This window comes from Cynoglossus semilaevis, chromosome 20 (genome assembly GCF_000523025.1).
Source record: "Cynoglossus semilaevis isolate Cse_v1.0 chromosome 20, Cse_v1.0, whole genome shotgun sequence".
NCBI classification, from domain to species: domain Eukaryota; kingdom Metazoa; phylum Chordata; class Actinopteri; order Pleuronectiformes; family Cynoglossidae; genus Cynoglossus; species Cynoglossus semilaevis.
In genome coordinates this window covers 10,936,375-10,961,908 of record NC_024326.1, presented here as the reverse complement: position 1 = coordinate 10,961,908, position 25,534 = coordinate 10,936,375, and the positions used below count along the sequence as shown (strand labels likewise).

Here is a 25,534-nt window from a genome sequence, read left to right as displayed (position 1 = left end):
CTTGTAGGCAGGATAATTAGTTTGTTGTGCCTCCCTTTCAATGGCTTTTACCATCAAATGACAACGCAGACTTATTCTTCTACTAGTTACATGGAAAAGAGATGACTTAAGTTCACCTTATTATTTATAAAATGCTTTAATGATAATGACAAAAGTACTCATTTATTCAGTAATTCTGTATTGGTCTTAGGGGTTTGTCACGATTGTTCCAAACCCAATTAAAAAATAAAGAACATTAACAAAGTTTCAGAAACTTAAAAATAACCAAATGAGATCTGACATGGGAATATAAAACAATGTCTTAACTACAAACACAAAATATAATAAACATGTTAAATGAAATCGAATCAAGAAAATTATATTAGTCCTGAGGATCTTTTTATTTTTTTATTCAGCCACAGTAAGTGCAAAGCATCTGTTACTCAGGACAATTGTGGCCCACGAATCAAAAAGTTTGTCCACGCTTTTCCTAGATGTTTGATCGTTGGCTTCAGACGTAGAAAATAAAGTCAAGGTGTAGACTGTGCAAGTGAGATTCTCTGCCTCGCGCTGTGAAGAGACTAAAACAGAGCTAATATGAGTTTCTAAAGGCAGTGTTTACAAAATCACATCATGTCTACCTCACATCACGCTCCTCAGCCACCTAGACTTAGCCCTTATGTTTGTTGTAGTCATTTTATCAACTGAAATCTGTGAAACAAATCCCTGGGGCCGTCAAAGACAGACTCCTGCAGCGGCTGGAAACATCAACCGTTTTTTTTTTTCAAGTCAGATTTGGCGTTAATCAGATGCTCACACTTGCGGTATCAAATTCAAATTCCACTGACAATATTTCCACGATAAACCCTACTTATTGACTGGGAGCGAACACGGCTATCGCTGTCGTCTTTATTCTTATTATTAAAACGAGCACGTACAGTGCATTCAAGCTGTGTGTAGATCTGCCAATGATGCAAAGCAGTTGTCTTTGTTTTCTCAGCTCATGCATAAGCTCTCCATCTGATTCTGATTGAACAAAAACACGATCCGGGGTTTATAATTGGATTTCTTTATACCAAAACGGCACATTTGACATTTTACTTTTATTGGTTCCTGTCATTTTACTCATCCGTGTCTTGCGTCATGTGACTAAAACCATGGAATGTGAAATAATACAAAGAACCTAAAAATAAAAAGCTGCTTTTTTTTTTTTACTATCACCAGTGCCAGTGTTAGAAAGAACAAACATTGACTGATTTTATTCCAAAACAGAAATCCAGGAAGACGCAGTGAAGATGGTGGGAAATATTTATAGGTATTTCACATCGACTTGTATAGCTAACTTTGTCCTGTTTGTGTGCATCACGCATGCCTTACACATGTGCTTTACCCACAGAAGGTCTTTGAATGAAGCCCCAGAGGAACCACATACGCGTCACAATGGCGCCTCCAGTGGCAGCAGAGTGGGTTGCAAAGACCAACACTGTGAATTTACCCATTGTCGGACGAATAAGGTATGAATATATTTCTTTTAATTTTGATGTTTTTTGGTGACAAAAACCAAACTTAACAACTGACTGCATTGATTATGCATGATTTCAATTCTTTCTTTTTTTCATTTTAGGCCAAAACAATTTATTTCACAAATGCGTATTTATTGCTTTAGGAGTTAGGAGATGAAAACAATCCACTGATCCTACTTGTTTCTGCCTGTACTTAAGAGGCAACCATGCAGTCTGCTGTCACTGTTCCCACATTGTGTGTGTGTGTGTGTGTGTCAGGGGGGCCTCTGAGACCTCTCTTTGCGTACCCCTCTGAATTCCTCAAACCCCCTTACACTCCCTGTGCTACTGTTAAATAATAGATACAGGCTCTTGCAATGACTGTTCCAACTCTCTGTACAGCTCTGCATCAACACGGCCATTACCCGTTTACTGCTGTGAAGCCCGGCGGTCTTGTTGGGGGACATTTTTTCATGCTGAGCAGAATGTTATGAGCTAAGCATAAGCGAATGGGCACAGAATGGGATACGTGTGTTGCCTTATTATGCACCATGTCTCCAAAGACCTTTTTATGATATCAGCACTGTATGTCTTTGTCAACAGTTTTCTACTCGGTGTAGATGAAGGAACTCTGTGAGCGACGACGTCAACAGAACTGATTCAGCTGATACCTGTGCTGGACAGCTCCCTGCCACAGCTGACTGGTCAGTGCTTTTACCTGATTCCAAGCCTATAAGTCAACTCGTCGTTGCCTGAAACCACACAGGCAGCATTTTTCCTATTTGTTTACAGTTTCTGCAGGGAGTCTTTATCTGCTTTATAATTACTTGCTGTTTCAAGATTTAATTTATTCTACAAATAACAAAGACTGTGTTGCCTCTATTTCCAGCTCTAGCATATCAATCAGGGAAAACAAATTGCCATGGACACAAAATTAGCAGATATACCTCATGGCCATATGCCTGGAAATGTTTTATAAACAAATTGGAAAGATTGAATATTAAGTGTCCTGGCCCACATTTAAATTTCATGCCCATGAAAATCCCTTCCAGCTTGTCTCTCTGTCAGTAATTGCACTTGCGGTAGTCTTCTTCCTGACCATTCCCAACCTGGGTTTAGAGACTAACGCTGCCTTCAGGGCAACGGGAAGGTCTGAAACTTCACTGAGATGCTGCAGCCTGACGGGACACAGGTGGCGGTCCTGGACATGCAGACCTAAAATAACAGATAAATTAGAGAAAGAATTGAACCAGAAACTTTGTACACCAGGAGTCCTTGCATTGCATCACTCTGGCCTCCAAGGAACAACCCAATGTCAGGCAGAGAACAAATCACTGCGACACTCATTTTAGAGAGTAGAACAGTTGACAACAGTTGTTATATATATCTATCACAATATAATATTTTTTCAGATTTATCACTCTTTGAAAAGCATGAATCCATCACGCGACACTGAAGACACGTCCGTCTTCCAATCTGTTTCCACCGATGTTCACTCCTGTGGCCACTCAACGACAATAACCTCCTTGTTGGTATGAACAGCTGACTGTGGTCTTGGCAGATTTCCACAGCCTTTTCTCCTGTCTGACCAATTGTTTTCACATTATGTGGCTGATTTTCTTTTCCTTTTTCCTACCGGCTATGCTTGTCCCCTTTAAATGACCTTATTGCTAATAACACAGCTGTGCTGATGCATTTACCACCCAGCAATAACCATCAAATTCAGAAACACAATGCTCCGACTGCGTAACGAATATTCTACTTCCATAAAGGAAGCAATAAACAGCTCACAACATGACTCAGTTAAGCTCGGCTGCAGCTTCCATTCCATTTTTTTTTCCCCAGCAAATTACACTCGGCTGCTCTGCTTGTTTTTTCCCAAATCTTAAAGTAAGGTTATATAGTGTGACAGACATGTTCTGCCCTTTACACATTGGGCTAAATGAAGCGTTAACTTGATATTTGGGATTTTATGAAACCTCCGTTTTTTCATTCCCCAAAAAATTGAGTCGATAAATTTCAGCAGATATTCCTGTGAACAACAGTGTCACACACCAGGTTTATATATAAATAAGGGCTTTTATACAATTACGATACAAATGTGCAAATGAAATTACATCAACTTGTTATACTGGTGATAATTCAATTAAGTAGCCACGCCCCAATTACATTTTTAAACTTATACAGCTGATTGAAAATAATGAATAATGAAATTGAATGCAGAATATCCAAAAACACAAACAAATAAACACGATCTATTTTAAAGCAACAACAATTGGTCTCAGGCAAAACAAGGTCAGTAAGGATCGTCATGATAATTATTCTGTCCACTGTAGACAAACGTAATGCCCATTGTAATTTTACAAAAAGAGATGGCTTTGTTGGAGCTGAGGTATGCTGTGTACGTTGCGTACTTCTTGATAAATGGGGCTCTAAAGCACCGACAGTCTACTCCTGGTACTACATCCTGCAGTGAAAAAACCAGGACAAACAGGACCGCTGTACTGTACTGAATAAAAATAGCCACTAACATTTAAACCAAAGGAAAAATCCTGACCTTGTAACCGCCATATTTCATCATGAGGAAATAACCATTTCTGAAAGGTAGACGAGAACAAAGCTATTAAGCGCTCTGCATTCTATTTGAGTTCACCATTAAAGTAATCGATTATTTAATTTAACAGCCCAGAAGGACGCTTCATCTGACAGGTTATTGTGGTGACAACAAATGAATTTAATCTTCATCTAATGTTTTTTGTTTCCTCTGTTCATTTCTCTTTTTATTAACACTGGTTCTTTCTTTTTATCTGGCTATTTTTTTTTCTTACTGTGTTTTATTCCTGGCACCACGTCCATGAGCAAAATATGGAGCGAACAAAATTACAATTGTTTTCATCATTGTTGTACCCTTGAATTGAAAGGTTCGCCAGAAAACAATGAAAAAGTAGCAGTAACATGGGCGTACACGAGGTCAGCTGAGCTCACTCGTACTTATACTGTATATCACATCCATCTATCTATATATATATATATATATAGATAGATAGATAGATATAGATATATATGTTAGTGTATAATTTAGTGTCTCATTAACCTAATCCCAAATCCACATGGTTTCCCGCTGTGGGGAGAAACTGGAGTATCTGAGAAAGAGATGTCAGAGCCAGGACTTAAATTCAAATTGACTGAAATAATGTAATTATTAATATGCAAAAATATCAAGAAACATATTCACAGGTTTGCTTCATACAGCTGGTGGATGTTTGTGGAGAGTTTCTCCACAAACCTCCCAGAATGTCGTGACAACTTGAATACAAATTCACTGACATCTTGTAAAGGAAAGACCAAGAGAATATACAGTCAATAGGGTCCTGCAGCTCAACAAAGCATTTCTTTGGCCTTTAATTGACTGGGTGGGGGTATTTTTTAAAAAAAGAAAATCTATATTTCTTTAGAGTATAGTGGATATTTGACATTTAAATTTTAAGGTTACAAGAATGCAGGTGATGTGGGAGTATTCAATCTTTGGAAAAAAATATTAGAGCATAGTGTAGAAGTTACAAACAGCTACAAACTGGCAGAATAGTGAGTGCCCTTTCACTTGTGTGCAGCAGTGAAGGTCTAAGTACTTCCCTTAAGCACGTCGCTGCCATCAGTGTTAATGTCGCTTTTGAATGCCTCTCAAAGTGTTTGCCATTATCCCCCTTTGTAAAAGTGATCACGTCAAGGATAAGTAGAAATGCAATGGCTGAGAGTTGTTGTAGAGACATCGATGCTTCCAGAAAATGTTGAACAAAGGGCTGGTTACTCGTCAGTGTTCATTGGAAGCAGATATTAGCTTTGAAATGACTGGTGGAGCTGGATGGATGGATGGATTTGTAGGTTGGTGAGTTGGTGGATGAATGTATAAATGTGCCCTCTCCTGGAGACGATTGAGTTTTGTCTTCTACTCCTAAGCTTTTATCTCAGCATGAGAAATGCATGTTCTCTGTATTTTTGTTTTACATAATATTTCATAATATCTGCCTTAAATATTTCATTTAATCTGCTCTTTGCTATGCTATTTGATTTTTTGTGGTTCGGATTAGTTTAGCATCAATGAATGGATGGATTTTGATAGATTGTGCAGTATATAATATATAAATATTACATTGGTTGTTATTTTCTTGTTCAACCACATTAGCTATTAAAGATGCAATATAGATTTCCTATAAAATAAAGACAAAGAACCTGACTTTATTGTATAAAACAAAGTAAAGTAATTAGGTAATAGACATAATGGATGTTGATTAGACCTGGATCATTTCAACAGAGTTTAGAGTGGGACCCTCAGGTCTCTTTTGCCAAGCCAGACCTCCCTGTTTTTATTGACCCTCATTAAGAATATTGCCAAGCTGAAAGAGCTTTTGGCACCAAGTTAGTGACACTGGATCTCATTAGTTTGTTTCTGACCATGCCGCCACTGCCGTCTCCTTCAGACAACACAATGTAAAGACTAAAAAGTCACAGTCGTGGACATAATCTATCACCACTGGTCCCCTGCATCTTGGGACCCTCGTGATAATTACCTACACTGTTGCAGGGCTTTAGATGAAACCCATTTTATTGCAGCGGCTGTTAGAGGACCTGATATTAAGGACAGCTAAATGAAGAACTGACCCTGTCCCTGGGGCTTATTTGTGTTTATGGCCACTGAGCAGCCTTTTCTCTAGTTCATGTCCTTCTAAAATCTAAGACTGTCTAAACACGTCCACATGTCAGATGTGCTGCGATCACAGCTGCTCTGGTTTGGACAGATAGAAAATTGTCTCTGATCAGCCAGGCCTAAAAAGCTACATGGGTTTAGATGTGTCTGAAAGTGCAGGTCTTGCTGTCTGTCAACACCCTGGCCAAGCTGCTATTGATTTTTTCTTTTTTATTTTTTTTTGGTATTATATTTAATGCTTCACTTCACATTTGTAGGACACAGTTAAATGCGTTACACGGAAATAAAAGTGACAGGTACACATGCGGATGCAGACACACGTGTCCAGAAACATGGTGCACTCTTGTTTCCTCTTGTATATTCCCTCAAGAATTCAACTCCCCACATGAGGTTCTTCCTCTCACACATTCAGCGCCGTATGCTGGTCACTGCTTAAACCAGCCCTGACATTCTCTTTGGCATAAGAACCACAAACTGTCACATATCCATACACCCTGCAGGCATCCAAATACATGTTTGAACCCCAAATATACCCAGCAGCCCACACACTCACATGCTCCACAGACCGCTGCAGCAGCTTTGTGTGGGCACAGTGCAGACACTGATAATCCCAACCAACCCACTTCAGGACACTGAACAACTTGAAGCTTTGCTGCAATGTCCTGTCGAAAATAGTGTCACCTGGAATTTTAACGAGAGTTCTGGGGGATTTCTGCTCCTGCATGGGTAATGTGATTATTTATCCAGAACGGTTGACACTGTGCTGGGCTGTATATTCATTCATGTTCCTGGGATTTCCTGTCCTCTACTGTAGCTAACGGAGCAGCTGAAGCCGAGGGGTCGGTGTGTAACTCTGGAGGTTGTTTATGTTGTTGAACTGCATTCAGTGTTTTCTTCTGACATGGTATAGGATTGATGTGGCGGAGCACTTCACTCAACACCGTCATTATATTTAATGTTGATTAAGTAAGGCTCCTTAGTGGTGTATCTACATTGGCATTAACATCCTGTACATGACGCACACCACTAATAGGAATTAAAAATGGAATTTTCTTCATGGTTTAGTAAACAATTAGTTAATCATGAAAAAACAATCAAAGCTTTATTTGCAATCGACCTGAAAATAACAGAAAACAAAGCTGACCTCAGGGGTGAAGATGACGAAACATCATCATCAAACTAACCAACTCTGAGTCTTGACTCTGCTGCAGCAGAACTTTGAATGGTCCACCTTCATGAATAAGGTTTTGGACAATTAGTCCCATTAAATCAAATTATTGCACCACCCTAATAGCCACTCAGAGTGGACAGCCTCAATCCACCTGACCCGATCTTGTTGAACTCATTACTTTATAATTGGATTGGAAAAACAGCCTGCATCATTAGCCAAAGCTGCAGCAGGAAAACAGAAATGGACTCTTTGTCTTATAGTGTGCAGTGATGCAGTTCGTACAGTTGACTCCCTGTGGCTTGAAAAAAAAAACCCATAAAGTCCATAAATCACTACTTTGATGCTCAAATCTCACAAAATGACAAAAGTGAGCACCGCTGTATGAAGTGTTGTTCCTGCAGTTACCCTTACACCTGTTAGCTCACATAAATAACGTTACATAAAAAAATGTAGAAAGTAAAGATAATCAATGACGTGCTTTCACTGTTTTCATCATTTCGGCATGTGTGGCCAGGAATATCGACTACACATAAACAATTTGGGTCTGAGATATTGATCAGAGGAAAACATGCCTGAAACAACTGATCTGATTTATATTGCAGTTGGTTGAAAGGATTATTTGGTGTTGGTTTTTAGTTTGAGGTTTAGTTATTTATGCATCATTTTCAGTATAATTTACATACATTTACAGTATATTCTAAGGTGCTGAAACTGATAACACGGCTGTGGTGCATGTAATATTCTGTCTGTCCACTCCTTAAGTACTGCAAACTATTAATCTCATTTCAACAGGATCACTACTCTTTAGATGGTGACCCTGGGGAGATCTGAGAGAGATTCCAAAACAACTGGCTCAGGATAGTTTGTTAATTTTGGAGAAAAGAGCAGTGGGATCGTTGGAGTCTGATTGTATTGGATGAAAGTAATGAATAAATCACCGTTGTTTGGAGCTTTTTTTTACTGTTTAAAGTTACCCCAGTGTGCATGTCGGGGCAGCAGCATGTCAGCAGTTTGGAAGGATCTTAGAATCAATGACAAAGACACCATCCAGACACACTGTAAGACTTGATCTGGATTAACAATTGGTCACGTAGACAATTATCTTGTATTATCCAGTCACCAATTTCAAGCATTGATTCATTTTAATCAAGAAGAACAGAAGTGCACTTGGAGGTCAGTGGATGGACAGCAGTCCATGCTGACTTTCTGTGCAACCTCAGCTCATGCTCCCTGACCATATGTACATATATTGCCGGTGTTTATCCACGGTTTGTAATAACAAACCCTCTGGACGGAGAGCTCAGTGCCCAATTAAATCCACATCTACAAGCTTTGCCTGTGGAAGTTGGCACTTTACATGAGCATCTACTCTGTTCAGGTTTTCTCCTGCAAAAAAAAGTCAACACTGGTTGAAGGAGCTGGGCTGTTTGGACCGACCGCATGAAGTTGTTTTTTTCACCTTCTCCACCGGTTTACTTCACCTTCTTGCCCCGGACTCTGAAAAAGATATAATGTGACAGCTTTTCTATCAAGCTCCAGCTGGTCGAAAGCCTAGGAGAGCCTGAGAAGGCGTAACATAATGCAGCAGAAACACTTAAGGGGTTTACCTTCGAGACATCAGAGCACTCCCATCATGCACACACTCATACAAACAACTTCCCATGGGGGTTCACTATCTTCACCCCCTGTCCAGATCAACTTTCTCTGTCCACCAACCAGATGAAAGCGCCGGTCCCTGCAGAATCTCTGCCCTGCCCCCGTTATCTCTCTGTACCTTTATGTTCGCCAACGTCAACGTCCCTGTCAACATGGCATTCTGTGCTGGAAAGTAACAAGAAGCAGACATACTTCTATGTTGGTAGTCAGCTCTCTTATCATAATTGAATCATCATGTGTTATTCCTGTGCAGATGTGTCAACCGCTGCACCATCACACCGTTTGACTCTGTTTCATTTACACATCATTTATAAATCAGCTGCAGCTGTAATGATAAATGCCTGAATCACTTTTCCCAAATGTGTTTAGTTATGATGTAAATTACCATCACCGTACCTGCAGGGGAACAGTGTGTATTAGTGAATAAACGCCTGGATGCATGGAAATTGCATTTAACTAAACAGTAAATATCTCTGCCTTTTCAAGACAAAACATTTTCTTTATTCTAATTGAATCTAAAATTGTTTTAAAGACAGAGACAAGATATATCTTGGGTCACTTTTACTGTAACGCTGTGTGAAATAATCAGATATAAAACACAGCTCATTAGGTTCATATACATATACGTACATATTCAAAGTTTTATTCAGCACATCCAAAGAAAGTCCAGCGCTGGTGTGATTCATCTAAATCTACCCTTTCCAGCGAAAAGTTTTCTTTCAAATCAACTGCCATGTAATTAAATATGAGCTGTATGATTTGAAATGTGAGACCAACACAGAACCAGATCTTACATTTTCTTATTAAAAGAAGGGAAAAATTCCTAGCATGTCTCACTAACAAGATGTGACAGCACAAACATTGCGTCTGAATACAAAGCACCAACCAGCCAAGGACTCCACTGAAATGGTTCCCTTTGAACTCTGATGCCTGATGTTATTTTGTGAAGGAACAAAAATGGTCGAGGAATTTCCAAATCACTGTTGCTCTATTCATTTCTAATCTAATCCAATCAGCAAAGCCAAGTATATCCCTGCTTTCATGCTTTTGATCAGAAGTGAAAACAATTTTCACTTTTTCATATTACGGGCAGTGCGAAATGAAAGCAAAATGAAGGAGAGGCAGCAGAAGGGGCAAGAGACAGAGAAAGATTGAAAACAGTGGGTTGTTAGAAAAGGGATGAAAAGCACTGAACAAATTTCATTAAAGTGATCCATCATAAAACACTACACACACACACAACACACATACAGTCTGTTAATACAGAGTTACATGTCTTAAAATGCCACCCTGAGAGTGACTGTCTTCTACAAAGTGTTGTCTATTTTTAGTTTACACAATTAACAAAAGCTCAAATCCCGGAAAATTACATTTTATTTATAGAGTACAATTTAAACTCATAAATTGCTATTTTAATCACAGCCGTCAATTATCTACAAGTGGTCAAATAAAACCAAAATCCAAAGGACAAACAGAGCAGTGGACGTTGTGGAGCAAACCCGACTTATAGTTTTTATATACATACGACTTTTCTTTTCAAGCTAAAGCCTCGGTCTCATTTTTTACTATTGTCATGGTGATGCATCAATCCTCCTTTTCTGCCTGCTGAGTCTTCCTCTCCGTGGTCATCTCCAGCCTGGCTCTATACTGCCCTCTATGTTCTGCACTCTTACTGACTGACTCTATCATGCCTCAGCCTCTCCAGTTCTCCTGCTTCTGCTGCTTCTGCCCAACCAGTTGTAAGAGAACCTCAGCTGAATCTGTAAACATAATTATCAAGGCAGTAATGATAAAATAAACAGGAGTGTTCAGTGACCGTCAGGTAAACATATTACCCCAGTGTATTGTGAAAAGGTAACCTGACCTAACCTAATGTGCTCAGCTGTGACAGAGTCTGTCTGTTTGTGTTGGTTTTCCTCCTGTAAGCTTTTATCACACAGTTGTGTTCAGGAAAGACTTTCCAGCCCATTTACTTTGATTTAAAACTGAAACTAAATCCTGCTCAAACAAAAAAAAACGTTTATTTTTTCATATGAAAACTCAAAAAAAAAAAAAACGTTTATTTTTTCATATAAAAACTCCTATATTTTTTATTCATGTATTCAGGCCAAGTCTAAAAGGAATTCTTAATTATCAAATTAGTAAGAAAATAATCAAAGAGTGGCCAGGTGTAAAGAAAACACCTGGATATTTCCTGTTAACATATGTACAAATGTTGTCAGAATTATTCAGAGTTTTGTTGAACCACAATCTGCTGTAAAGGCTGTAAGAAAGTATTGCAGTGCTGTGTTCTATATAAATGAGCTGTTTGGTGAACACTGCACTCTTTCAGTTGAGGACAGAAACGAAAAAAAAGAGACAAAGATGAGAGAATCTGGTCCAACAGATTAAATGGTCTGTGAGAGTGTGGAGCACATACGAGAGAGAGAGAGAGCGCGAGGCAGGAACAAATTGTCGACTGGTATAGCTATGGGCATATAGTCAGTATAATCTGTGCCCTGAGCAGAGATCTCCATCCTTTCTCTTCACTCCTATTATTCTCCTTGTATGGTTTATATTTAATCTCTTGCTGTGTTTTTGTTCATCCTCTTTTTCTCTACCCTTTCACTCTTCAGCCCTCACCCCGCCTCTCCCCGTATTTAATCACAGTCTTTATTTTCTTTTTCTCTCTTTCTCTACTCATCTTCCATCAGATGGCGTTGCTACCTCCACTCATCACCCCGCTGTCATCTCCTATAGGCTCTGGTCCAAACTGAAAGGATGGATCAAAGCTTCCCATTGCTCTCCGAAGCCGCCAAGATCAAAAGGGTAGATCTGTAAACAGCTACAGCTTCTCTTTGTCACACACGCAAGCACAAATACACAAATATACACATGCCAAATGAATACTGTATCATGTTAGAATATTTACATATAATCTATGGAAACATAATTACATATTCAAACTCTAATCCAACTGAGAGTCACTGTAAATTTATTTTTTTTAAACCCTTTCAATTATTTTAGCGTTTATTTTATTGTTAATGTTTATCTGTACAGACCATATAATAATATTAATTCGATTTAAAATGAAGATAGAAGAAGATAATATGGTTTTTATGTACTCTTTACAGTACATGGCAGGAAGGACTACAACCACTGCACTACCATCACCCATTGCAAGGTAAGGTAAAAAGTAACACATTTTACATTTCGTAAAGCATGTTCAAAAACCCGAAACATGTTTTTAAAGTAAAAATTAAATTTCTATGAATTTATTTTTGTGGACGTAATAACTCTCGGAGCATTGACACTTCTGTTCCCTGCACTTCGGCACGCGGAACCTTTTATTTTATCCGGAATAATACTCATAGACGGACATAAACAGTGGATGGTGTCATTTCCGGTGTTGGTGTGTGCTGGATTTATGTGTAGCTGCGGCTAACTTTATAGAAGTGATGGCGAGCTGACAACTTAATGCCCGCTGAATTGAAGTACCGTTTGGAAAAAAAGCTGCACGTTTAAAGAAACGAGCGAACGTTTATCAGGAAAAAAAAAAGAAAAGAAAATGAGTCGTGTTCCAGTGAAGAGGTTCTATAAAGAGCTGCCGGTATGGATCGTGGAGGATCACCACGATGTAAGACGACACTACACAACTGTCACATTGTATACTGCTGTTTGACAAATGTATTCGCCCCGTGTGTTGCTAAATATAGTTCACCCACTGAACCTTATACAGTTCTGCAGTGACAGTAGAAACGAACGAAATAATATATTATAAATAATTATATTCAATAAAAGCGTCTCATGTCGAGAAACACCTGCCATCATACAAAGGTATTACCTCTCGACCACTAAAATAATTGTAAAAAAAAAAATACAATGTATAATTAACGCAATACTATTTCATTTTCTTAACACCATTCCCCCCCGCCCCTTTTTCTGCAGTACTCCATGTTGTCCACTAGTACAGTTTATGCCCAGCAGATTAAACACTAACGTACTGTATGTCTGTTGTACAAACGAAAACATCGATATTTTATTAAAACGTGCAACCTGTCTTTAATTATACTATATTAACTCATATGTAATAGTTTTAATTAATCATTAAAATGTCAACATTTGTTTTTTTAACAAATGCAAGTGATTATAACAGGCAGGGGGTTAAATCACTGCCCGTCATTTTCTGTTACTATTTGCTGTTTTATAAGTCAAAAAGTCTCTGCCTTTAAATATTGATGTATGATTTGTGCCTAAATGTAACGTTGTAGAAAGCTCTGCAGTGGCCTAATGAAATGGGTAATTACAAAATAACCTATGGAATAGAAAACTATATTAAACTGAGCAGTATTTTTCACTGTGATAAAAGGGGCCATAAACATGTATAAATAAGTAATTATTTACGTGGCAGGGTAGATGGATTTTAGGAATGGTATAAAGCAGGCAGTTTAATCAGCCAGGTGATTTAGAGATCAGTGTTTTTGTCTTCTCTCTCTCTCGCTCTCTCTCTCTCTCTCTCTCCAGTACCAGGTCTCACCTACTACTCAGATACTAAGTTGCCACAGCATGACAGTTATGATCGTCAACACATCACTTAACAGTGACTGAACTGTGAATGAGAAATGATGACTCTTACACAGCAGACCCAGCACAGAATGTTTTAAACGAACAGATGAAAACACTGACAATCTTTGTCATTTTTTGTCAGGTTTGTGAATAGCTTGAGGTCTAATATAGAGTTAATAAATGGGGTAGTATAATCTTTACGACGACACTGCTCCGTGTGACCCCAAAAGAACGCAGACTAAGAGAGGATCAGGTAGAAATCGGGCAGGTCTGAAGTCCTCATTGCCCCCCAGTGAGAGTCGCAGCAGATAAAAAGCTTTTGTAAGCAGCTCACTCTCGTGGGCCTCGTTCCTCCGACTCAGTGGGAGTGTTGAGTCAGGGGTAATTCAGCCGGAGCCTCCAGTAATCTGAGCACGGACCTATTTTATCACCTTTGCATCTAAAGAGAGCATTTTGCTTTGGCACAGAACATTTTATTGATTCCTTTCTGCTGCTGCGCTGCCACTATCAGGCCATGACAATAATCAGTTGTAAGAGCAGATGCAGCTTGAATTCTTATTCCCGACATCCACAATCTGCTGCTCTGTGGTGTCGCTTGTCAATATTAAACATTCGGTTTTAGAAAGTCATGTCTTAGGAGTTCATTTACACTCGTTTACATATACATGACATTCGGTTTTAGAAAGTCATGTCTTAGGAGTTCATTTACACTCGTTTACATTTACATGTACATCGCTATACACATATACACGTATACATATATACATGTATACATATGTACATGTATACATGTATACATACGTAAATGTAGGTATGTATATATAGAGTCTATATACATTTTTTCCTATATTAGTCATAAACTACATAATACATGCATAATGCATATGAACCAATAAACTTGAGTCCACTACTTGGACCTTTGCAGCAGCATGGCTACCTCGATTTCTTATTCGTAGTCTAGGCCTGTCTCAGATTCTCTTTGTGGATTGTCACAGCGGTTAGATGATGCTCTGGGTTTCAACCTGCCAGCCCAGGCCTTTGTTTGGTGGTGACACGTTCCCCCAGTGTCTGCATGCCTCTCTGTAGATGTTTCAGCTTCCTCCCACAGACCAAGGACAGGACTCTAAATAGGTGTGTCAAACTGTGAGCTGTTTTTTTTATATGCTGCCTCTGTGATAGACTGATAATCTGTCCAGGTGTGCTCTGCTGCTCACTGTACGTCAGCTGCCTTTGGCTCCATCTCCATCTGTTAGCTCGGTGGGATGAGAGGTGTAGATGATGGATGGATGGAAAATTGCATTTGGACATGTTGACAATTCTTTGCAAGTTAGGGCTGACATCCAAAATACTTTGTCTAACTGTCAAAAATGTCAATAGAGTGCAGCTGTTATCTGAAGTGGAAATTTCAGTTTTAACACTGGCCACTGTGTTTTGTCCCAGTGTGGAAAAAAATCACCTGAAGAAATTAGAATTGTCTTCTGATTTAATGTTTTTGTAATTATTTTAACTTTGCCACATGGTACCAGAATAGCTGGGAGCTTGTATGTTCCCAAAGTAGGGGGTGGGTCCCTCCTTAGGGTCAGTGAGCTATTGCATTTTTTGCATGTCCTGTCAATATTTATTATTCAGTTTCATTTCTTTTTTTAAGTGATTCCATGTTGCTACAGTTGAAGTGTAAATGAGGTGAAGCATCAGTCGTTGCCATGGAATATTCCGATGTGATAGACTAGGTCGTTATGTTTTGTCTCCACCAGGTGGTGCCTCATATCTACCGGGCCATTGCATCGAGACACCTCCCACAGAAGGACGTCAAGATGGTTCATCTGGACTCCCATCCTGACCTGCTGATTCCTGTCAACATGCCAGCTGACACGGTCTTCGATAAGGAGAAGCTTTTTAGGTATAACGATGTGTCTAAGGTTCTCCGATTGATGACAACAACTCTCTGAAGTGATACATGTCTTGACATTGACAACAACTCTCTGAAGTGATACATGCAGACATGTAGCTTTCAGATTTACTCCCAAGAAAAACATAGCATCTCTGCAAAAAATAGTATTTGTTTATTAAGTCCAGTAGTATAAATGCAGTCTGAGAATACTCTTTTTACCTTTAGGTAACACTGACAAATCCACCTAGTGTACAACTGTGGAAAAAAACTGAATTAACTGAAGTGTTTTGGTATCAAAGCTCACAGTATCTGTCCAGAGGCAGAAATACACTGTTGATCTACTACAGTGCAGTAAAACCTCCTCAGTGATGTTGCCCACTGCATTAACCTGGAGCCTTCATGTGGTGTATACACACACACACACACACACAGTGACAAACAAAGTCAAGTACCTTAAGAACACACTGATTCACAGGGAGTTTGATAAGTTATATAAGGACCGTCTCCTCTGAGCAGCTTCAGGACGCTGTGTGATTTAAGGCAGTGATTACAGTGCGTTCACACTGCCTTAATTCACGCCATGAGCTGTGTGTCACTCCCACAGCTGTATCTCAGCTGCCGACTGCGCTGATAAACAATCCAAGTCAATGCAGCAAATTACAAAAACCACCTTCCTGTTGTTCTGAAGCCGTGTCCTACACCTGCGTCTTTCGTGTCTCCTCACGTCTGTCCCTCGGCTGAGCTCTTTTTTTCCTGCCTACTGCTATAAAAAAAGTGCACAGATGGTCAGAAATAAAATTCAGTTATAAATAAGAAAAAAACAAATTTTAAAAAAACAATGTATATAAAAATGAAATCAAAGTTTCACACACTGGACTAAACCCTAGTAGATGGAAACAGGTCTGGAGCAGTTTGTTGATAGTGTTTTATCATCCTTTTTAATATCTGTAGAAATACAAGTATATATACATATGTATATATGCACAGTATATTAACTCAATTATATAATTTAAAATATACATGGAAATCCATTTTAATTCTCATGTTTTATTATGTATTTTTTGGTTAATGTTTTACATTATCATACTTTGTTTTGTTTCCCTTCTAGTGAGTTGAGTATAGAAAACTGGATAATGCCCATGGTCTACGCGGGCCATGTGTCCTGTGTGGCCTGGCTGCATCCTTATTGGGCTCAGCAGATTCCAGAGGGGGAGCACAGTATGGTCGTAGGCAGAGATTCATCCACCACCACCATCAGGTAGGATTCACACCACACAGACATTCTGGGGGTTTTTTTTTATATATATTTTTTTTTTATTCAAGTCCTCATGAGATAAACACCTCTTGATCTCCGCTTCACCTCTGCTTCACCGCCGCCTTCCTTCTCTTCAGGGTGACCAGCACAGACACCTACTTCCTAAGTGACGGCCTCTACGTCAGTGAGGAGCAGCTGGAGAACTCCAAACCTCTCAGACTCAGTGTGGTCCGAGTCAATCCTGTCCACGCAGCTCACCAATCACTCAAAGGTAAAAAGGAAAAATACTCTCAGATTAAAATCAGAAAAAATGTCATCATTGAAATTTCCAGCTCATATCGTTTTATGTATTGTTTACATTTTGTTTCAGACCAAAAAACACGGGAAAACACAGCGACATGGTCCAGGAAGAGGAGCCGGACAGAGTGCGCTCAGGCGGGAGAAGGCAGTTCATGTGAGCTCTTCCTAGCAGCCACTGGCACAGTTAAACCAGAAGAGGGCAGCAACGTCAAGACAGAACAGCGGATGCACGACGCAGCTCAGAGAGAGGACGTTGATAACGAAGGATCGATCGACTATGTTGCTAAGAGGATGTCATCGTGTTTGACTGAGACAGAGCCGTTCATATTAGACATTGACTTGGATTTCTTCTCATGTAAGAATCCTTTCAAGGAATTGTACACACAGGTACATTATTCTACCATACACACAACAGGCAAGCATTCTGAAACATGAATTATCTTATTGTATATAATATAAATGTTTTTTCAGAAAATTATAAAGCAAAAAAGAACGTAATTTATAATAATTCAATAATATTGTTTAATATAATAGCGTTTTCTATTTTTTTAAAGTCCACAAATGACATGTGTATGAATTATTTCTCTTGTGACTTTTTTCACTAATATTTAATAATTTAACATTTATTTGGTCATAATGAACAGCCTGTTTAAGTAACAGTAAAAATACCTTTTGGAATCTGGTAAGTATTTACCCTGTGCTAACTTGTCAACATGATATGGGAACAGTGAAATACAGAGGAGTTGGGATTTACATTGTTACATTCCTGTGTTCTTGTTGCTGTGTTAAGGAGGAATATACCATCCTGAAAGAACTCTACAGCTTCACAGGACCTGGCCCCGATGCTGATGAGGTCAGACTTTTTTACTTTGATACATAAATATAGCTATACATGCTAGAATAGTCTTTCTCCATATTAATAATTCCATCACTTGGATCAGTCTCAAACTAAAAACAGATGTGAAACACTTCTACATCTACCTGCTGTAACTCAAACTAAAAACAGATGTGAAACACTTACATCTACCTGCTGTAACTTCTCTTTCTCTTCCAGCGATACACAGAGAATAGTTCTCTTGCCAAATATAGGAATGTTCATTTAATGACAATATTCTGAATTCATCCTGATTCATTAGTTCTCTGTTTATAATACATTTTCAGACATATTTGACCTGTCTACACATGTGTCTTTTCGTCCAGGAGGAGCTGGATGAGGTTGTGAGCAGACGTACACATCAGTTGGAGGATCTGGAAGCAGCCTTCGCTGACCTGATTGACAACGATGAAGAGGAGACGGTGAGACGCTGGGCCAGTAATCCTGGGTAAACTGCTGTTTACATCTGATGGCATTTTGAAAACACAAATACAATGAATACCAGTGGACGTGCAGTACTTGTTATGTGAGTGTAAAAGTGTAAATTCACACTGTTCAAGTCAATCAAATAAGTTCATGTTCTTACTTGTTATGTGAGTGTAAAAGTGTAAGTTCACACTGTTCAAGTCAATCAATTAAGTTCATGTATCTTGCAGGATGAGCTCATTAGTCCAGCTGGTTCATAGTTTAAAGTCCAGAGACCCATGTCCTGACTATGAAATGGTAAGAATTATAACCACACACTGACCTTCTTTATGGAGGTGTTCCCTCTTTGCTTCATGGTCTGTCCTTCATATCAACATGTGACCTTTCACAGGTCCATCAGGCAGGGTTGACCTGTGATACCGTTGAGCTGCCACACCATATCAGCCCTGAGGAGGAGATCGACAGACTCATCTGTGCAGTACAGCTGGTTCTTTCAACTCTGCCCAAACCCACGTTTGTCACCATGTCCAGGTAATTGGCACAGTGTCGAACCTCATTTATCCAAACAAAGACCGAACAGGAGACAGTGGTCTGTGAGGACGTTAATGTGACGCTGTTTGTTCATGTTTGTTTTTCAGGTCCAGTCTGGATGAATACTGCCCCATAGAACAGGTGGACTCAATTCAGGACAGAGTGTTGACTGTGGTGGAGACCCTGTACGGTCCACTGGACATACACAAAGAGTATGAAGACAGCAGCACAGAGACTGTGCAGCCGCAGCCACAGGCCTCTTAACAGACTACCACACTGAGGCTTTTTCTAATGTCTCATCACAGGCCATATATGTGGGCCACAAGTGGCCCCCGGGCCGGCAGTTTGGTGCCCCTGCTCTAGCGAGAATGAAGATTATGAAACCTAATTAAAATGGTGTTTTTGCTGACTCCAAACCCAAGATTTTTGTAGTGTTGGGTTTTATGAAGTCAATCTCAAATATCCAACACACAGGGTCACAAACATGAGTGTTGGACGTGTCATTGTCATCTGTCATCGAAAACTACTCAGTGATGAAGAGCCACTTCCTACTTTGTTGTTGCTCTGATCAGAGCCTGTCGTGTAGTTAACGTGTGTACTGTGAATTATTTGACATGGATGCACTAATGATTTAGCTTCTGTTAGCCTGGCTGTAGGCTAGCAGCAGAGGTCACCAAGGTGACTTGGCCAGGTTAGCTTGTCCTTTTGTGCAATCGACAGAATAAGTTCAGCCAGGACTCCATTTTTATTTTGTAATTTTTTTTTCATATTAGCTTTGTTAGGAATTTAGTTTTTAAAATTAAGTCAGATAACTCATAATTACACACACTAAAAAGCAGAAAATGTTTGGATTCTTACCCATCATGTTTAGTCTGAGTTTGAAGAAACACAAGGGGCTTATTTCAATAAAATTACCGTACACTCCCACATCTCAAAGCCTCCTTTAACCTCTAATAAACTGAAAACAGATGTATGAAATGTGTGTGTGTGTGTGTGGCTGTGGTTGACGTGAAGAAAACATTCCTCAGCTGCCTTTAATATCTCAGCTCACAGCTTTTAGCTGCACCACTGCAGAGAAACCTCTCTTCTCCTACAGCAGATGGAGGAGGATTTACTAAGGATTCTTTTTTTCTCACACAGTCAAAGATAAGAATCATTGTCACTGGAAACAAATCCCCGCACAGGAAATATTTCATCTGATACTTTTATCTCAGTCTGAGTTCTGTTTATGTATTTAAAAACTAACAGGAACCATATCGTGTGTGAACACTGAGACTCAAATAATGTCAACTATTGTTTTTCACACTGAATAACAGAGTTGCTTTAAACTTGTTTTTTTGTCTAGTCATTTCCCTGTAGTTGTATCCTTTATATCTGTACACATACCCTTAAAACAACTAAGAGATTCTAAATTAAATTTACCTAAAGTTGACTAACCATATTAAACAATTTAATTATTTCTAAAATAATCAGGACATTGGTGTGAGTGATTTTTTACGTTACTCTTGAAATAAAGATTGTTTTAGTTTGATAATTTTGTGCTTTAACTAAAGGCTAACATGTATTATCTTGCGTGAATATGAGTGGTAAGATGAAGAATATTCAAACAATAATTTACTTCACCAGTAGATGCCGCTATTCCTTCATGTTGCTAAGTTCTGGTAGTGTACAATGTACACATAACGTATGTAATGTGTACATTGTACATGCAATGTGTACATTACATTGTACATTGTATAATATGTTGTCCAGATACTGATGTATCATTTGGATGAAGTTATGTGAAAACTTATGTTTGAAATGGGAGGGGTGTGGGTTGGTGGGTGGTGGTGTGTTTTGGTTACGTTTGCCCCGCACGTGAACGCATCCATTAGTCAACGTGTGTCATTCTCCGCACGATCGGTCCCTGACTGCAGCAGCTAGAACAACTTAACGGTCAAAATGAAGAAGTTTAGTTTGTCTCGACTTGTCCTCATTCTTTTCTGTGCAGTGGTTTTTGTTGTTGTCTTAATTATAAACGCGTTGGCCGGAGCGGGTAAAGGTACGTTTTATACCCCGTGTCTGTTAGAATCAGTCATTTCACTGACCACTATATGTGTCAGTTTACTAAACCTAGTTTAGAAAATAAGTTTTCTCAGAGAATCTATGTGTCGGCCGCTGAAAACAGTTAAAATGAGATTTAATATAATTACGTTTCATGTTACGTAACGCAACAATAAGTTCGTCTCCCTGTTTGTGGCATATTACAGAAGTACTCAGGGGATAATGATGTTTTTTTCCATTACCGTGTGCTTTGTTTTGTTGTTATGTCACTTAGCATGTGAAGCTAATAGCCGTTAGCCAGAGTTGTTTGAACGCGACTGGATGTTACTTTGCTGCTGAGGCGAATACTTTGCTTATTTAGTTAGTGAGTTGGTTAGTTATTTAGTAAAATAGAAGTGACCACTCTTGCAAATGGGTCTAGAAGTAGTTTGGCTAAATTCGACTTCTTCGCCAAATGTCTCTGGTTCTGTTGTGTGTGTCTGTGTGCAGCTAAAAGCCATATATAGACGTTCCACCAGTGTTCATGCTGCATCAAAAATATCTTTTAGTAAAAATAAACCACCCCCTACTCCAGGATACTAAAATGTATTTATTTTTTTTACCGAAATTAATATCAACAATGAAGTATAATATTATTTTACAAACATTTTCAGTGTTTATCTGATACTCATTTTTGTGTATTAAAAAAGTCTTGACAGGGTGTGGCACTAAAATCTGGCTTCAGGATTTTCCAAAGGATGGAGGAGTCATCGTTTCCCTGTACAGTCTCCCCAGTGTAGTAAAAGTCATTGTTGTATTACTTTCTGCTTCCCATCTATTGTGGGAGGCCTTCACTTTTTTTCCCCCTTGAAAATATAACTAATATTCTGAGGATTTGGATCGTCTTCTGTAACATTGACTAGTGTGGCTAAAGCTTTAGCGCCCCCCGCTGTTTATGTTTGATTATGCTTGGTTGATGAAGTTGCATTAGTTCTACTGTTTGCAGAAGTGATGTGGTTGAATTTAGTAAATTCTTCCTCTATATTTACAAGGGATAACTGTTGAACTTCATGTTGGCTAAGGCAGACAAAGCAGAAGTGGAAAGAGAAGACAGGAGGGAGATGGGATCATAAATCTGGTCTGGGTTTTTTTTGTACAATGTCTTACCAAGTACATACTGAAGCTCAGATATTGAACCATTTTTACCACAGAAACCTAATGAAGGAGAGTCTAGACACTTACTGTACGTGGACTCCACAGAATCCAACCTTTAACATTGTTAAAATATCTGTGATGTCCTGAACAGGGAGTGGTTCACGGAGCAGCCAACATCTGGAAAACAGTTTCAGGCTGTTCTTTAAAAGCCTTGAACACTTTTTTGCCAGCTTACCTATAAAAAACATCAGTAAATATTGATGGGAGTAAAGTAAGGACTGTTTCAGATCTGTCATGTTTTGGTAACATGTTTCTATGGATGTTTACATTACAAGGACAACTAACAATGCGAGTCATTTCCTGGATGAGAACATGGATTCCAAAGAACTGGAGTTTTTATTTTATGTGTTAGAAAACAAGCTTTGGATGTTTGATAAAATGATCCCAGCCTCAGTATTCCTGCTCTCACTAATTATCTTGATTTTCCAGGCTTTTTTGGTTCCTCTACTGGTAACGTGTCGGCCCGCTATGAGACAGACATTACCCCGGCCGGCTGGACCTTCTCTATCTGGGGTGTCATCTACACCTGGCTGACCTTGAAGGTCATATACATCACCTCCTATGCTTTCAGAGGGTAAGCTCATGGTCGTAGCTACTAGCTGTACTAATGTTGGTACACATTAAGTCTGTCAAAGCAGCTCCTCAGAGCAACATACAGATGAAAGTGATACTGTGCTTCTGTTTATAGATCCTGGGCTCAGTATCTGCTCCCCTGTGCCTTCTATTTCTGCTGGCTGTCCAGTTTGGTGATGAATGTGACCTGGCTGCTGCTGTGGGACAGAGAGTATGTTTATGGTTTACACTGATTACTAAGTAGTTCTGTGGGGTTGTTTTGTAAAAGCAAAATGAATTCAGTATCATGTTCCGGCCGTCAGAGTTCTACTTCCTTTTTTTGCTAACAGCTAATCAGTGTTTTGTTGTCATGGAGATTACAGCCCGTTTATACATGCTGACCAAACCAAAACACACTGTGAAGGACAGGAGAACATCCTCTTTTCATATGGTCAAGGTCCACAAATTCATGGCGTCTATTTGAGAGCCACTAGATCTTCTTCAGTTCAGCTAGTACTGCTTATAGTATAGTGTAACAACAGGGCTATCGTACAGCGAGTGTAGTCACTGGTACTTTATGACCTCTCTGTCCTGCAGGGTAATGCTGGCGGCTCTGGTCGTTCTCATCATGATCGTGATTTCCAACTACTGTGCCTTGTTCTTCTGCTGCTACGCCACCGACTACTATGGAATCTGGTTGCAGACGTACCATCGCAAAGACCTTGGCTGTCTCTACATACTGGTACGAACAGGAAGAACGTTTGGAGAGAACCAAACCAAACACAAGCGGTCCCTCTGGTCTGCGGTCACTTCACCTCAGCCTGTTTGTCATGTTGCCTTGTTCAGGTCCAGAACGGTCTGGCTCTCTACACCACCTGGACGACCATCGCCTCCTTGATCAACTTCTCCCTGGTTCTGCACATGTGGGGCGTGGACAAGAGCACAGCAGCCACGGCCTCCCTCTGCATCCTGTTTGCAGAAGTGGCGGGATGGTAAGACCTGCTCAGAAAAGATGGAACACAGGATACATTGGTCAATTGTTCTGACAAAATAACATACTTAACAATTCAATTTTAATGCAAGAGTACACGTAACAATATACACAACATATTCACTCTATATAGTGTTTGAAAATGTATCATCACTCAACTCTATCTATCGTGGGTCACTGTGTAGACAGCCTGGAACTGAGCATTCTTGACTTTTTTTGTTGCCTAGGTTCATCCTGGAGAACTGGGTTCTGGACCGCTGGGTGCGGAACATCCTGACTGTCTACCCAGTGGTGATCGTGGCCCTGGTGGGAAACCTCTACAAACATTACCACTCAGAAGATCCCACTCCAAACTCTATATTCATGAGTAAGTTGAACTAAAAAACCACACACACATACACACACTGAGGCACTCTGAGGTCACGCACCAGAGGTTTGTACCTCATCACTTTTAAACAAATGTGTCTAAACATTTCCAGTGCATCATAACTGGAAAACTACTGTAGTTTTCTGAGGTACCTCTCTTGTTGATCTGTATTTACTTTAGTACGTATGAGGTTCTAGTCACTCACCGGTTCTTTGTGTTTGTGTGTCATCAGTCGCACTCTTGGTGCTGGCCTGCGTCCTGCTGCTGTCCCGGGTCTGCACAGTCATCTGGAGGAACAAGTGGCGCCCCCTACACTCACCAGGCTCAGCTCGACTGATGGTGTCTCCTCTGGACAACAGGAAGTTCAGGCTCTTCACTTAAACAAAATGAAAGAACCGGCTCCTCATATATTTACACAACACACTTCAGTATTCGTTCAGTCATTGAACTGCAGTGACAGTAGAACTAGTTTCTGTCTCCTTTCTACACTAACTGCATTGCTCGCACACATTAAACCCTTTTTTTATGAAGTACTACGACAGTTAATCACTACTTTGCTGACGTTTGATGAAGTCTGAAGCACTTTGTGCTGCAGTTCTTATCTTTTTTATATTGCTATTTTAAGCAAGTGTTATAATAGAATTTTATGCTTTTTTAATTTGCACACAACTCTCAATAGATGTAGTTTTTTGGCAAGTATATATTTTGACTAAGAATTTACAGGATTGAATACAGTGTTTTTCTGCTAATAAAGCTTTAATATTAATATTTGGTCTGATTTATTAGTTGTCACATTATGAGCTACGACAGCACACACATCCAGACACACACATCACGGCTGTGACAGAACCTTTGACCTATTGCTTCACAGTAAGTCATAGGAGTCACGTTGGCTCTAACTTTTTTTTAAATTAAAGTGAATAAACAAAATTTCTTGGATCAGAACTAGATTATATGACCATTCTGTTCTAAATACCGTTACATATATTTTTAGCCTGTATAGCTTTACATGACAAGTCAGTGACCCACCTAATGCCATTGGCAATTAAGTTTCCTCGCGTACCACCGGAGGGAGCCCGAGAGCTACTACTAATACGCGTATCGTTAGATTCTTTAGGGGGAAAAAAACATTGAAAAACGTGTAAATGTGTTCAGTGAGTATATTACCAGTGATGACCTGACGTATAACACCTCAAGTGCTGCACACCAACTTCAAAGCAGCCAATGGAAGCGTCCGGACAGTGTCATGTGCCAGAAGATGAGTCTCCAGTCCACAGCAGTGAGGCTTCAGCTGCACTTCCAACTTTTTCCCATGCACTCTCTTGCTCTCTGGACTTTTATCCATTTGCCGTCTGACATTTGTGAGAACCTACATACATACACCCCTGAACAGGTCTGACATTTGTGAGAACCTACATACACCCCTGAACAAAGAGGTTCCAAAAAGTACATGTGGTATGTATATATGTATAAGAAGTAAATATACAGTCTATATATATATATATCCTTCTCCTCACCTTTGCCTCTTGTCTCTGTACCTGCAGCTCGTGGT

At 39.6% G+C, this 25,534-nt stretch overlaps 2 protein-coding genes across 5 annotated transcripts; both read left to right on the top strand.

The window, feature by feature from the left end:
* The first annotated feature begins 1,324 nt into the window (after positions 1–1,324).
* c20h5orf22 (chromosome 20 C5orf22 homolog) lies at positions 1,325–19,588 on the top strand. 4 transcript variants are annotated; one of them, XM_025052662.1, is made up of 13 exons: positions 1,325–1,493; positions 2,085–2,185; positions 11,707–11,821; positions 12,127–12,176; positions 15,313–15,458; positions 16,558–16,707; positions 16,842–16,975; positions 17,075–17,391; positions 17,795–17,857; positions 18,205–18,326; positions 18,535–18,601; positions 18,696–18,835; positions 18,943–19,588. In XM_025052662.1, the coding sequence occupies exons 5-13, from the start codon at positions 15,373–15,375 to the stop codon at positions 19,097–19,099; spliced, it is 1,236 nt and encodes a 411-aa protein (XP_024908430.1). In that variant the 5' UTR covers positions 1,325–1,493; positions 2,085–2,185; positions 11,707–11,821; positions 12,127–12,176; positions 15,313–15,372; the 3' UTR covers positions 19,100–19,588. The 4 variants fall into 4 exon arrangements, with proteins under 4 accessions (XP_024908430.1, XP_024908431.1, XP_008332869.1 ...); XM_025052663.1 differs by lacking the exons at positions 1,325–1,493; positions 2,085–2,185 and adding an exon at positions 2,884–3,013; XM_008334647.3 differs by lacking the exons at positions 1,325–1,493; positions 2,085–2,185; positions 11,707–11,821; positions 12,127–12,176 and adding an exon at positions 12,377–12,629.
* A 1,096-nt stretch (positions 19,589–20,684) lies between these two features.
* LOC103396529 (uncharacterized) lies at positions 20,685–24,748 on the top strand. The gene is made up of 7 exons (XM_008334652.3): positions 20,685–20,876; positions 22,502–22,646; positions 22,761–22,856; positions 23,222–23,366; positions 23,471–23,616; positions 23,843–23,982; positions 24,215–24,748. Exons 1-7 carry the CDS (start codon positions 20,777–20,779, stop codon positions 24,361–24,363), a joined length of 921 nt encoding a protein of 306 aa, XP_008332874.1. The 5' UTR covers positions 20,685–20,776; the 3' UTR covers positions 24,364–24,748.
* Positions 24,749–25,534: the final 786 nt, after the last annotated feature.